At 41.6% G+C, this 15,028-nt stretch overlaps 1 protein-coding gene and 1 long non-coding RNA gene across 3 annotated transcripts in view; one reads left to right on the forward strand and one right to left on the reverse strand.

The window, feature by feature from the left end:
• Positions 1 to 15,028, forward strand: part of LOC145434565 (uncharacterized) — a 124,381-nt gene that overhangs the window by 45,685 nt on the left and 63,668 nt on the right. The window lies entirely within an intron of this gene.
• LOC145445203 (N-acetyllactosaminide beta-1,6-N-acetylglucosaminyl-transferase-like) lies at positions 480 to 8,462 on the reverse strand. 2 transcript variants are annotated; one of them, XM_080323374.1, is made up of 5 exons: positions 7,729 to 8,462; positions 6,031 to 6,394; positions 4,846 to 4,970; positions 3,326 to 3,654; positions 480 to 1,998 (listed from the first exon to the last, which is right to left on the reverse strand). In XM_080323374.1, the coding sequence occupies exons 1-5, from the start codon at positions 8,073 to 8,075 to the stop codon at positions 1,802 to 1,804; spliced, it is 1,362 nt and encodes a 453-aa protein (XP_080179500.1). In that variant the 5' UTR covers positions 8,076 to 8,462; the 3' UTR covers positions 480 to 1,801. The 2 variants fall into 2 exon arrangements, with proteins under 2 accessions (XP_080179500.1, XP_080179508.1); XM_080323382.1 differs by having other exon boundaries at positions 6,031 to 6,329; positions 7,729 to 7,852.

The following is a 15,028-nucleotide window of genomic DNA, read 5'->3' on the forward strand; positions in this document are numbered from 1 at the left end:
TTTCGCTTCTGTGAAGAACTACCTTTTTGGTCCATATTTGTATAAAACTACGAACTTAGTGTGCACTTTTTGCCTTCTTGAAATTGGATGTTGATTTCACCGAATTGTTACTATAGTGGTAACTAGAGTGAAACCACAGCGCTGTAGTCGGGTAATGGGCATTATAAATATGGAAGTATTTCCTGCAAAATATCTCAACATTTGTTACAAATGTGTATGTTTGACACCCCTGTCTTAGGGTCAAACACGTTCAATGTCGTTACATGAGAAATAAATCTAATATCTATGCAATCGGATATAAGTACTCGAATCATTGTACCCAATCTTACCTCGGCCATATGAGCTACCGTTATTTGGAAGCACGTTTGTAGGCACGGGCAAGCTTGCACACATAATTAGTCGTTTACTTTGTAATGATATTCTCGTTTCCACATGATTCTATATGCCTCGATGCTAATCATCACCCTTTACTCAAGAAACAGACGAGGTCACACCATTCATTTCTGAAAGCGTTCTGGAGCATTGTTACTGTGTAAGTAGAGTCCAAAATAAAACTCGAAACGAATCAGTACAAAATAGCGACAAAGAAATCACAGTAGCATACAAAAACGACTCTTAAAATCCGCCCAAAAGAATATTAACGTTTCAACAGTTTGAGTAGTATTGAATAATCAAAACGAATGAAGAACGAGATGAAATTGCTGCAGCTGTGGTCGACGAATCTTATGGTGTTAATCCAGCATGGAATTGATGAAAGTAGTTTCACATCTTGCAGCGTCAGATAATCGGCTCTAATACGCGTGTCAGACCAATATTGCAATTGCAGATGGAACACTTGATTATAGGTGATAATAGTTTTGTGGTTTTACAAGGTTCATACCCGGCATTCGATCACAAAAAGCGTTGCATTACAAATACCTAAACATAGAACTGGACCGTGTTATAAGTCGGTAGCTGAGGAAACATAATGAAGAATTCGGGCATGGTAAAAAGACAGTGATTCCCAATGTGGGCGATTTTGAGGGACAAGGGACGATTGTTGGACGAAAATGGTAAAGCCTCCAGTGGGATGTATTCAATTGACACGGCCAAAATGTACATGAACGCATCTTATTGTGCGTAGGACGCGAAGGTTGACTAAAAAAGGTTAACTCAACCCAAAGTAGTCTCGGAATCCGGTTTCCGAGCACCGTCTCGGACAAATGACCATTTTTCTAGGCAATTCACCAGCGATCAGAGTTAGGTGAATACCTTTCCCGTTTATATGTCCACTTTTCCGGATCCGTGAATATGGGGGAGGGGAGCGAAATTTGTGTCGAGCTGGATAACAGGACGATGAGTCGAAAAAGATTGGGAACCACTGGTGTGAAATGAACAATACTGATCAACAACAACAGCAATATGCAACAATCGCGAGTATTGCCGTTATATGGTTGAATGTTATCTCATGAATATTGTTAGAAGTATAGAAACATGCACATTGCACAAACTAAACAGGTCAACATACATATTTTATATCGTAAATTATTTATTTACTTGCCTCCGCTACAGGTTGAAACGATTGAAACATTTTTGGAACCTGCAACACGTACTATGCTAAGCTACGTGCAACCGCAGTCGTGAGACTCACACCATTCGATAATGGAACTTTTTGCGGGCCGCTCAACTATACTCGGCGGGCAGCAGTTCGCATTTCCCTGTGTTCGATCTCATAGACTCACAGTATTCTGTCATCCAGCCTTCTGTGGATGTAATTAGGAGCCATCGGCAATCACATCCGCTTCAGCAATGCACTATTCCGTCAGGTCTTCATAGGCTGCTGATGCGGGTTTTTGTCAGTTGTCAACCCTCTAGTTCTGTCGTCGATCAGCAGACGCAGACACCGCGTTGGTATTGAATCATATTTGATGTCGAACTTGTTAACGAAGAGTTCTTGCCTGTCCGTTATCCACCACAAACCACCGGCGCCGAACACACACGAGTTATGTTGCCAGTATCCTGTAAGATTAGAAAAAGAGGCGACGCTTAATGAGGAAGCCGAATGTAAGCACCGCGATAATGCGTCAAATCTATAAGGACATCGAAACTTGTCTTCATAGCGGTTTACTAGAAGCGGCTTTACATGAATTCGGTAGATTGGTGGGCCAGGAAGTAATTGTTGATGGATAGATTGAAGGTAGATTAGCAAATAGCCACCATAGGGGAGGGTCCGAATCCTAATATCGGCACTTTGTGGCATCAAATTGTATACCTTCACGCAGATTCCAATGGGTGAAAACGAGTTAAATATAGGAATTCCTATAAAGAGAAATGTACTCAAGAATGCAATGAATTCTCTTTATTGCTCTAACAACGTTTTGCGCCTCTTGGATTGTTAAACAAGACCCACTCCTACTGGGATATATCTTCATAAGTTTTGGTGTATTGTATTTGACTTGTTTCAATCAATTGGAACGGGTGTGGAAGATATATTTTGAAGCAGAAAGTGTAGTTTACCTTATTTGCACCATATACATATGTTATATTGGAAATTTACTAATATACAGTACTTTTGTTAACACTGTAACACAAAATCTGCATGACTGCGAGAACCAACTTATTCTTGATACGATTCTTAAATCGATTGTCGCGAAAAACTTTGAAGTCGGCTGAACGGATGTTCCATCGAAGAAACTTTTTCGCATGGAATGTCATAAACTTCAGTCGGAATATAGACAAATTGGCATTACCGTAATAAAGGGCCAGATGTCACGAAATATGAAACAGCAAATATGATGCATCTCATTTTGCATCGCAATCGACAATTCTCGGCCATCATTTACTACGTTCGCCCCTTCTGACTCACACCACACAAGCTCCATGCCCACTGTATAGCGTCTTATCGTCGCGTCTGCCAAACTCGTCCTTCAGAAGTTTTTTCACGTTGAGGACGTAACAACATGCGTCCCGAATTTGGAGATTTACCGCCCAGGCAATTAAAAAAAACAGTATCGAATACACAAGTATTGATGAGCTAACGCATTCACCTTTTCATGTATATCTGGAGGCATACGCATATACTACATTACATATGAGCACTGATAATGTAAAGTTATTACATGTACGTTTATACTGTAAATTTAATATTGTGTAGTGTTTTACTCCTGTTTTATCCGCACGCATATTTTGTAGTCTAGTTTCTAATTGATTTATGTTCACTGTAAATACCAACACTGCCTCCTAAATGTGGCGAATGTGTATTATCCTCGTGACCTTCCCTAGTAACCGGATAACGCCAGTACAACGAGAAAAAGAACCTATCTGTCTGCGAGTACTGACCACTCACCCCCGCAGTAGTTTTCAGTGGCATTGTATTTCCACAGAATCGCTCTCGCTATATTTCTCCAGGTGATAGTTTCAGAAGATCGCGGAGACTTGGGGTATAGATACAGCGTCGCCCAAAAGTGTTCGTCCGGCGTCCTCGTGTAAGACGTCCAGTTGAGCAGCGCTTTGCCTTCGACGCTGTCCACGAGTGCCCATTGCAGGTAGTCGCGCGTGAAAACCGCGTACGCGATGTTTTTCGCGATTGTTAAATTGTACGGCGGCGGATCCAATAGCTGTTTCGTCTGTTGTAGGACTTGCACGGTGCTGTTTCCAACGGTTGCGTTTTTCAGCCTGCAAAAGCAGTCACGTAAGGAAACAGTACCACGAGAAGCGAACGATAGTCAAGAATGTTCAGTGTATATCATTGATGGTTGTGGAAATATCAGGGAGTTAGAGATGTACGCAACATGCTTTTTTGGAATCGGGATCAAATCATGTTGGATGAATCAGAACCATGATCCAATCTGAATCTTGTTTCCGTCTTTGATGTTAAATTCGTATCCCAAAACTTCTCCTCAAGGATGAACCTCTACTACCCCTGTTTCGATATTTTTTATCATTATACCCTGGCAACATATTGAAGTTAAGGATTATTTCGTGTTTGTGGTGCAATGCATACATCAGTCGTGCCCAATCTCATAGAAATTATTAAAGTAAACATTAAAAAAAAACGATAGTCACGTTCATCTGGTCGGTGTACAACACAGAAACGATTATCAGGAAGCCTATTTATGATTACTGATCTTCGACCTTGCTAGAATTTTTTTCGCGTCAGATATTCAGCAACCTTGTAAGTTGCAACTACCGTGATAGACGAAATCTAAAAATAGCCAATTTACCAATTTACCGAATAGCTTGATTTCAATAGAATCACCTAAATCTTTTTAAACTCAAATAAAATATGAGTAGAACCTCATCATGCTACAACTATAGTCTTATGTGGACATTGTATACATGACCTTAGAACGCAATACTGCATATGCTTGTCTGCGTTTGTCGCATTTCAAGTTTCAGGAAATCATTGAGCGCGTGATCAGTGATCACGCAAGTCACTATTTGGAAGAGTCAATCAAGGCCACTTTACTCAATGGGAAAGGATACAAGTATGTTCAATGTGATTATGTCTCTCCATTCCCTTTTAGGTCATCTGTTGTCAATAAACGAAATGCCTGGTTCATGGGATGCCTTTAATAGGATTCGTGGTGATTTAGGAGCAGTAATCTCTATCGCCCAACCCCAGTCGTAAGCATTAACGACATGACAGGTAATTTCACTTTTGCAACCAATTAATCACCCGGGTTTTAATGTATTAAAACAGTGAGCATTTCGCTTGATGAGAGAGTCCGCCTCGTTTTTATCGATCAGTTAATTTCACAATGAGCTGTAATGAAATATGAATATGATATTGATCTATACTTTGTCAGTTTACGAGGGGTTTCGTATATACAAATGAAACCGTCAAACTTGACAAGCTAAACTCACACGTGGATGTACTTCGCCCGGTTTACAGCGATTTCGTTGAGTTGCGTTGTGCCTGACAAGCACATCCCTCCGTCCATTGATTTAAGCTGATTTACCATCTCCAGATTTGTTCTTGTGGGATAGTCCTGTTTCAAGCGATAAGGCATTAATGAAGACGAAAACTTATATATAAACGCTATCGCCATTGCATATGACTAACGGGCCACAAAATAGGACACTTGGATTAGAAGTACAACTTTGCTATCTCAACAGGGAATCGTTAAATGTTTCCAGCCCCAATAATTCGCAGTTATCTTAAACTCACTACTAATTTACGTACAAATGTAGCCCGATGGTAAGTTTTCTATATCATGTTTTCCTGTCGAAAGATTATTCATAACTATATGTTATTATCCGATCAAAGCTCCAAATTGGCCTGCAAACATTTGACCCATTACCACGTGACGCTTCAGCAATCAGCATTTAACTTGAAGCAAAGGACTATAGGGTTGGGTTAGGACGGTTACGGTTACTTCTCGGGTTTGGTAGTCACATGCTCAATTTGGCGTGTGTCTCTATGACGTATAGTCAATATAACTCATTATGTAGCGGTACTTCAGCAGTATGTCTGTAATTTGGTACCGTAGCTATCCTACGATGCGGGAGACATGCAATACACATAGGCATACGTGGCCAATTCCACCTGATGTACCAAGTGCATCGATGCATGGCAATGGAATACAATAGCATGCGACACTAGGGCATGCATGTGTTTAATATTAAGTATCAGGTTAAGGAGAGACTTGGTATTCGGGTTAGGTTTGTACGATGGTTATGGTAAGCGAATGCAAGGAAGGAAAGGAAAGGACGTCCTTGATGTTTTTGCGGCATATACCATGAGTGCGTGATGTGCATATGCCGGTGGACAAGGAAGGTGCAGATATAGCCTTTTACGGCTTTCTACGTCTTGCACCACCCCTCCATGCTATCCCATTAATGCATGAGCGCCAAGCAGGGAAGTCCTGGGTACCAGTGTTACAATTCAGGTCTTTGGTCCGACCCGGCAGGGAATCGAACCCACGACCTACCGATCAAGAAGCCGGACGCTTCACCATTACGCTATCTTATCGGTGAATGATTGGGATAACCTTAACGGTAAGTTAAGGAGTTGAGATAATATAATGCATCTATAAACGAGGTGGTTACCTGACCGCATAAGTTGATCAAGTATTTCCAGTTGTACATATTGGTTGGCACTTTAAGCAAATCTTCCATGCAGTTGATCTCAGCCCTGAGTCGACTGAAAGACGCATAAACCACCGACTCCCTCTTGGAAGACTCGAATACGTTCGGGAAGCATGCTGACATCAACTTCGCTCCTTCAATCATAGCTTTTGGCGATTTCGCGTCGACATGAATACAATACAGGTGCTGGCTTCGGTATATCGCGCCTAGCAGCGACGCCACTTGGTGAAGATCTTTGTGTATGAGGATGGTAAAGGCCACTGAAAAGCGCATTTCATCAGCGGTAGAATACGTTTTTTCTTGAGTTTTGTTGAAGAAGTGGTATCTGCGGAAATTCGTTCCCATAATTATTCGCCGACGTGTATTATACGGTAGGCGTCTGCAATCTGCGGCACCCAGAAAGAAATCCAAGGGTCTATTTTACATGCTGTGCGAGATGTGATGTACTACTAATTCAGCATATGTCTAGTATGTCTGGATCAGGCTCAATTAGAATTGAAGATGCTAAAAATACTAAAATAAATATATATTGAATTTCCGCAAGGGCATTTCAGACAAAAGTTGTACAGTGCAGACAAAAGGTTTGCGCACTGCGCAATTTACCTCAAGACATTAAAAGTGTTACGTGTTCTCATATCTATACTTATTGATACCCACCATCACACTGATACCGTATTCCGATGAAATAACGGGGCTTGTAATTACCGGAAAGCCTGTGCGTGCGTTCGGGTAGTTAATCTGATATTGAGGTCATGAAAACAACATACATATGACGATGCATACAGAGTGTCATAGTATCAATTGCGGGAGAATTCGTGAAATGCAAGGCAAGCCTGTTTAAGTGATGCGAAATTGGGAGGTCGAAATCACTGTTCGGTGCGAGGTATTGAATATGAAGTCATATTTACCGAGCATTGTAGGCTAGACATTTCGTCCCAGCGGTTGCCAATGGACAGAACAGCTATGACAGTACCGATGTCTGCTTGACACAACATACAACCTACGAATCCAATTTGATTAGGTCACCAACGTTTGAGGGTTAGACCCTATATGTTTCTTCTTTAATGATTGTATATCGACTATCGAGTAAGCAAGTGTCGTAGCTGACGTAGTATGCCATTTGCAGAATAGAGATGGATATCAATATGGATCGGAATGTGAAAAATTATTCCATGTTGGAAGGTAAAAAAACAGGCAAACGACACTTTCTAGTATAAAACGTTGCCTTCACAGCCAGACCAATGAAAATTTCGTGTATTTATTTTTATATACTAAATACAAACTTTCTTCTCCTGTAGCAATGCAGCTACTGGCTGGAATCGAACCAAATTTGATGTGTAGGCCTAAATTAGGAAACCGACCAATTTTATCGAGTAGCCAGTACAATTTGAGAAAAAAATTCATTTTTGAACACCCATAATATACATCCCAGCGGTTGAGTGGGTACGGTTTTCTTGAGCCGCCAAAATAAGGCACACAATGCAAGTGGGGTACACTGTAACAGATCTCGTTACTACCTCGGGACATATCTCCACGCGGGTTGGGTGTTTATGATTGGTTTTCACCCATTGGACTGCTTGTGGAAGCAGAATCAGTTACCGGAAAATGCTGATTGCCTCATTGGAATCCTACACTGAGTTGTGAATCTTGTAAAAATACCTGTATTTGAACTCATCGCAGCCCTTTCGTAGAACATCCACGACTTCCACGTCCTCAGTAAGGTCAGGAACGGCCTTGAATGATGCGTTGACGTATTGTCTTCCCTCTTCTATTATGCGATAGCACTCTTCCAAAGATGGATATTCCGATTTCAAATATGTTGGCAATGTCCGCTCTGTTCCATTGCCCGTGTCCGATTCGCGACGCGTTACATGGAAGTAATACTTTCGGTCACTCACGGGAGTCGTGTCGCATAGATTGTACGGCAGCGAGCAGTAGGGTAATATTTGCGTGACTGTTATGACTACCGCACAGCCTATAAAGAGCGGTATCAAAAACCGCTTCATCTGTAAAAGAGGATGGTCTCAGAATTGGTATTCTTCGACAAATTCTTCGCACAAGATGTGCCAGATTGCAATAAAAAGTTATTTAGTGCCTCGACCGGTGAATGAACTTATCAAATTAACATCTCCTGACCATGTAATAAATATAATGGTGACGTGTATGCCAAGGTTCGGGAACCTCTGGCTCGTGAGAAATATTCCCTCTAATTCTGGACGACTGTTCGCGTTCTCACCTACTCACTGCGCGGTCCCTTGGACAACAGTGCGTAACGACTAAAAAAAAGGTCATCACTTTGGATGTTTTATGCGCAAAGACCGTGTCACCACTGCGCAATTGAGCACGTGTGCAGCTTAGAGGAAACATTGCTCGTGAGTCATATATGGCTCTTCTGCTAATATAATTCGGCTCGGGGATAGGGCTGGGCACAATGATTCGAGTACTCGAATCTGAATCGAGTATTAATTTTAATGATTCGAGTCGAGTAGTAAAAGACGATTTTTCGAGTACTGAAATTGTACGCTCCTCACAACTGAAAGTTAATGAACTAACGAGAATTATAGTTTTGATAATATTTGCCACTGAGGAAGTCTTGAAACCTTGATTGGCCGTGTCGTAGCATGATAGACATAGCACAAAGCTACGAACATTACTGGAAATAACACATTTCCTAAGTCATGATCGTTCCACAATATTGCCAAGAAGAGCAATGAAGTCAGTATGGTCGAAAACATATCGAAGTATCATTAATGTGACGGGTAACAAGCATTATGTTCTTCGTGGTGGCATAAAAGGTACAAATTTGAACTTTGACATAGTACATTCTGTTGTGACGTCATAATGAGTGATACTCGAATACTCGACTCGACTCGAAGCATTTTACGTGATTCAGAATCGAATCACTTGGGTACTCGATTTTGCCCAGCCCTACTCGGGGATAACTTCATAATTTTGCACGTTATTCCCATCTCCTTCATCAATATTGACTCAAGTTTTTGATAAACGTTTGTAACGACCGGCATCGTTATTCTTATGATAGACGAGACAAGGTTATGAGGTCAAAACAGGGACGTATCCTGAGAAGGGGGTTAGAGCTCAGAAACTATAAAATCTTGAAATTTCTACGAAATATTGGCGTCTGATAATTGCTCATTATTATAGGTGAAATGTAATAGGTTTTTCCGGAATAACGCAAATATGCGACGTCCACATTACTTAGTGGAATACTGGGGACAAATCTAATCCGTATAGTTCGATAGGGAGCTGTTGTCAATATCTTATCTAATATCGCAATTCCCTGTACCCACTATTGCACGCCTTGAAATCTTGGATTTCACAACGCGTTGATTAAACATCGTGACGCCTGTATGACCAGCTCAGCTAATTGACCATTGCTCAATGCATGTTGCGTGATCAAAAGTAGGACATCCGGTTGCATTTTGCGGGCGTTAAACATCATATCCGCGTATAAACAGAAATAGGGTGCACACGACGGATCACATGCAGTGAACTTCGATTTGGTGGCACCACGACGTAACGAATCTATCGTCAATTGTGGTGCAGCCGTCACTTTGAATCATTGTATCTCACTTCCAGATTTACAATTGAAAACATGGAGTTAATATGGCTCTTTTGGTGAAGAAGGTAACCGACCCCTGCTGTATACCATCGGTAGATAGTAACACTGTAACTCCTGAACCTACGCTGTTCAGTGTTCATTCCCAGTGGTGCATACGTAGATCATTGTTTCATTATGTCATCGTGTTCTTACGCAAAAACAAAATAACCGTAGTCAACATTCTTCAAACCTTCATATTCGTAATTGAATCAATTGAAAACTGTTTCTGGAAATTTACCAAATAACATCTCAAACGAATAACTCCTGAAACTATGGGGACTGCGAAACAAATTTCAGGGGTAAATCATTTTTAAACAATATATTATGATTTATGAACTGCTGAACGATCAGTTGGTATACTCCACATATCTGCGGACCAATAATTAAGGCCCAACATATCTATTCACATACTAGAACAGGGGTCGCCAACTCGAAATAGGTCGCGCGCCTCTTTGTGGGGCGTATCATTTTTTCCTCTGCTGTTCGCATCTGTAGTGGAGGCTCAGATTGCAAAGGACATTGCCATATTAAAATCGAAAATCAACCTGCATTGAACCGCGCGAAGCGCAAAGAAAATTTGAAGAAAAGTTCAAACCTCTCATTAATTATAGGGAGTCAATTCGTAAAGTCAATTTGTATATTGACGGCTGTCAACACATCTTAATCGAATAAGTGTCGACGGCCGCATAATTTTCCTTCTACTGTCGCATATTGGCCACCCCTGGACTAAAGAATCGATATATTGGGGTTAGCTAGATGCGGTACTTGCTGGAAAACTATCCTATCTCCTCGTAAAGCTTGGTCTTTGTGGGAGCCCGAAGTCGTTTTCTAAGCGTCACTCTCTTGGCAGTGGTGTACCATCGCACGTCAAAGCAATATGCTCGAATGTTCATTTATATCAGCAAATTCTTCCTTCGTGGAATGATATTACCATCACCGAAGCCGTATCAGCTAGTGAGAAATAATGATATTAGGCACAATAGAATAGCCTACTTTGAACAACAACAACAATATGTTTAAACTGAACTCAATTTCAGCATTTCCAAATGCTTTACGAAAGGCCTTGCCCGCTTTCGGATATAGGCGTCCCGTCCGGCTATGCCTAAAGCGTTCTTCCAGAATGCCAAATCAGGTCGCGGGCCGCAAAATGTGGCCACGCGGGCCGCGTGTTGCTGACCCCTGTACTAGAATGTGACTAGATAAGCGATTCTGATGATTCGATACACTGCTTTTTTATGAACGTAAATTGCCGTTGCGATACTTTCTAGCCACTGCGGGTGTCTTGAAGTGTGATACCATGCAACATTACATTCGATACATGCAGTAGAGTGCTCTTCAGGTGAGACACACGCTCCGGGTAACGATATTTCTGTATATTAGTGACTAGCCCGCATCATCATATCAAATCGCGACGCCGTATTGCAATCAGCGACTGTTTAAGTGCCTCTTACCAATATCACGACATAATGAGTGGCACTCGAGTAATTGACCGGACGTGAAGCGTCATACTCGTCTCAGAATCAAATTACTCACGTACTCAATTTTTGCCAAGCCCTTGTAAGCAACATATCTAAAACTTCATGATTTCGCACGATACCACAATGTTACTACACAGCATTCGGAACAATAATGATATTTGGAACAAGGCAGCGGCAGTGGAATGCTCAGTTGATCACAAATGGTATAACGCCTGGCAATACCCACTACCGAAAACGGTTGGGCACCCAGTCTTAAATCAATACTATATTATACCCACGATAGTTGTTCGCGACTGTTTCATTTTAAATAAAATCATCAAGTCAGCATATGGTGAAACATTACAGATAAATTGGGTCGATGTTTTCGACCCGGCGGTCGCCACATTTTGATACGAGATGTAGTCCCTTATCGTTGAATTACCAAAATCCATCAGAAACACCATTTGCGATATGCGCACCATACTGCTATAAGGACAGAACGTATATTATAATCTAACCCTCTCCAACTATTCTCGTTAACAGGAATCTACGATGCGTACAGAAGTCATAACTCGGAATATATATCCTTACTTCGATTGCGGTTACTTATCTCAGTTACCCGCAGCAGAAATCACGTCTTGTAAATACAGTGTGGACCGGCGCATACTCGCGAGAATAACACGAATCTAGCAAATCAACTTTCTCCTTCAACTGCTTACATTCCAGACCTAGGAATCGTAGAAACAAACTCCTTTATCGATCCACCGGCAAATTACCCTAGTTCACGCATGTCCGAGGTCTAGTGGATTCGCATTGTCGCGGTCTTCGCACAATACCGCATCTCACATCGATTAATAAAAGATCATTGGCTACATCTGCTTTAGCCTGCTTCGCACGACATGCATAACACTGTGACCAATTAATTATATATGAATAGGAACTGGAGTACAGCGTGTTTGCTGTTTATAGTGTCAAGAGCGTAGTCTTTGTATGACAAAAGCTTTCCGGTTTTGAAACATGCGTATAGCCAGGATTATTACAGACCACCGATGTCGTGGTTATAATCAAGAACGTGACTGTTATATATCGACGCAACGAATTTCTCCAACATTGCTGTAGGTGAAATTAACGGCGCTATTCACATTTCAAACTGGTCCACGCACGGTCGATTCCATTCACTATGGCAAAGGTGTGCTATTGAATACCGGATTCGGAGTCTGTACACAGTGCTGTGAGTATAGTGTGCTTAATATTTTCATGTCAAAATCCTTATAGAAATAACCTGCCCGATACGTTGTATCTTACATTCTGTTGGTAATGTTACCGCTCTCAACATACTAACAATTCAGCAAAGCTATCAAATACAGTTGACGTTATCTGAATATGTATCATGCATTTATGATTAATCCATTAACTACGATTGACATCACGACGCGAAATACCTATTACCCAATGCACTGTAACGTAAACCTTTTACAGAGGTGCTCACTTTTTGCAATGTACATCAGTGTAAAATCACACCAAGTGTCCAATACCTCCATCCCTCCTACATTCATTCGCTCAGGTGGCAGGGTCTTTTACGGTTTTGAATTGATTTATAAGTCACGACTGCGATTCATGTTGAGTATGTGTGGTAAAAACTGTTTTTCTAGCCTCTAATTACGCCTACTCGAAGGACGAGTGAACGACGTTTAATAATCGAATATTATAATAGAATGATTCAGGTAGTCGATTTTGCCTAGCCCCAGTAGTGACTTTTATCAATCACCTCATGTCGGATTGAGTTACCTATTCAAGCTCAATGGTCGGCTACTATAGCAAGCTATTCATGCAACGTTTAACGTTTGGTAATTGCGTACTAGATAAAATCCACGTGCAGTCGCCGGTCATTAGTTTTAACTGATGCTTTATTACTGCAGAAACGTAAAATAGTTTGGGAAACCAAAATAAAGCACAACTTGCCATTCATTGATATGGCAATCCACGTCATAACGTAATTCGCTCGAAGCCCGGAAAAACATCATGTTGTTTGTGTAATTGTTACGATACATTCCTGTAGCCATGTCAAGTCAGTGCGTTACATGCACGACGCCATATGCCCCTATGCGATAGTTTATTGTCGATACCAATTTCACTTCAACCATTTTCGCACTGAAAGCATTGTGCAATACGTACTGCGCAGTGATAAATAGTTTTAATATTCAGACGGCAATGAACGTTTCATCAAAACAATATGTATGGCCGACGCGTGAAATTCGATTACATATCAGGATTATTAATATTACTAATCAGTCCAAACGGCGAGTTCTAGAGTTTGGTTAGAATATTTTGTACATTTTGTGTTGAATTGATATGTCTCCCCGTCCCCCAAATTTCGTTTCGCGACCCCTGCGGGCCCCTTGACCACATTTGGCAACCATACATTAGGCAGTGTTAAACAGACTATTTTGAGCTACCGCGCCCTGGACAACGAATAAAGTGTCACTGCCACCGATCCCCCTCGCCACGTCTAAATAATAAAACGATATAGTTGTTCTGCATTTATTACAGCTAATAACGAGACGGATGAAGCTGGTGTATTATTATTATCATCATCCTTGTAATATGAGGTTTGAGTTTTGATAAGAACAATCTCATTTAAAATCTCCCGTCCCCGCGCTCCGTACTGTCAAGTCGGTATCTGCTGTGATTCAGAAACTTTGTCACGGCTCTGGGAACACGTTCTATTAAATATGTATGGGGAAGGGCAATTGCGATAAAATCAACCGTTCTCCAGTGGGAGCATTTCAATTCGATTTAATTGTGTATCCAGAAGGATTGATTGGAGATATTGAACTCGGGTTGAACTCAAAATTGCTCTTCACTATAACAATGTATTCAGCTCCGCAGGCATTACATGCTCGGAAACTTTACAGAATGGATTGATTGTCCAGTATGGAATTTCAAATTGGAATATAACCTGAAATCAAATCATCATATCCTCGTGCAGTTTTCTGAGATGATTGATTTATGCTTCTCCCTCACAATTGGGTATTCGAGCTGGAGCGGTAGCTCATGCAAGCTTGAGAATTGGAATAGTACACGTGACGCAAAATTTCGGTGAAATATCACAGGCTTATGACTGAATCCGGGTAGTGGCACTTTCACCTTATCCGGTTTCATCATTGCTAAGAACGGACAAATGCTACTCATAGATTTTGGAAAGCATGTCCTTCAGAACGCCGTGTCGGTAGCCACGGTCGCAGTACTGTGGGATATTCACGATCGTTTGAACCAGAGAATAAAATCACGCAAAACAGTTTCTCTTACAAAGCCATTACACACCCTGCAGTGAGCAATAACTGCTCAAATACTTCGTAGTTCTCACATTATACCATGAACCACGCTTTTCAGGGATTCTGCCGACTGCTAAATTAGTCCATTGATGGCAGGATCAACATTATCAAGTAACGACGGACTTTTCCGGTAGAGCTGATTGAATGGACGGACGACCCTAAATTATTTATCAATCGTTTCAACACTACGCAGCAGTTGCCTTCTGAACCGACACCGCTCTTATTGGCTCTCATCGCTCATCTACCGCTCAATGTCATATTTAGTGCCTCCCAATCGCCCATTTCATGGCCAGCGGCCCATTCACGCTCGCGAATGCCCCAGGTGGGCGCTGGCGCCTTCTTTGGGAACCACTGCATAAGAGCATAGACCAGTGGTTCCCAACCTGTGGTACGCGAAGGTCGTCCAGGTGGTACACGAGTAGAATTTTTTTTCGACCGAAGGGAGTTATTAGTTCAGGTGTGGTTGATTTTTGAGTTTTTTGAAGCCGTCGTCGTCATGCTAAGGTCGTTGTCGTGGGTAGGGGCAATACCATCAATGACGGCCTACG

Source organism: Botryllus schlosseri, chromosome 1, assembly GCF_051294905.1.
Source record: "Botryllus schlosseri isolate E-star chromosome 1, Bs_hap1, whole genome shotgun sequence".
NCBI classification, from domain to species: domain Eukaryota; kingdom Metazoa; phylum Chordata; class Ascidiacea; order Stolidobranchia; family Styelidae; genus Botryllus; species Botryllus schlosseri.

What these genes read in the sequence shown, in the direction of transcription:
- LOC145445203 (XM_080323374.1), bottom strand. Translation starts at nt 8,075, where the DNA reads ATGAAGCGGTTTTTGATACCGCTCTTTATAGGCTGTGCGGTAGTCATA. An exon ending in TGCGATGAGTTCAAATACAG is followed by an intron (nt 6,395 to 7,728) that starts GTATTTTTACAA and finishes GAATTTCCGCAG; the next exon opens with ATACCACTTCTTCAACAAAA. An exon ending in TGATCAACTTATGCGGTCAG is followed by an intron (nt 4,971 to 6,030) that starts GTAACCACCTCG and finishes CGCTTGAAACAG; the next exon opens with GACTATCCCACAAGAACAAA.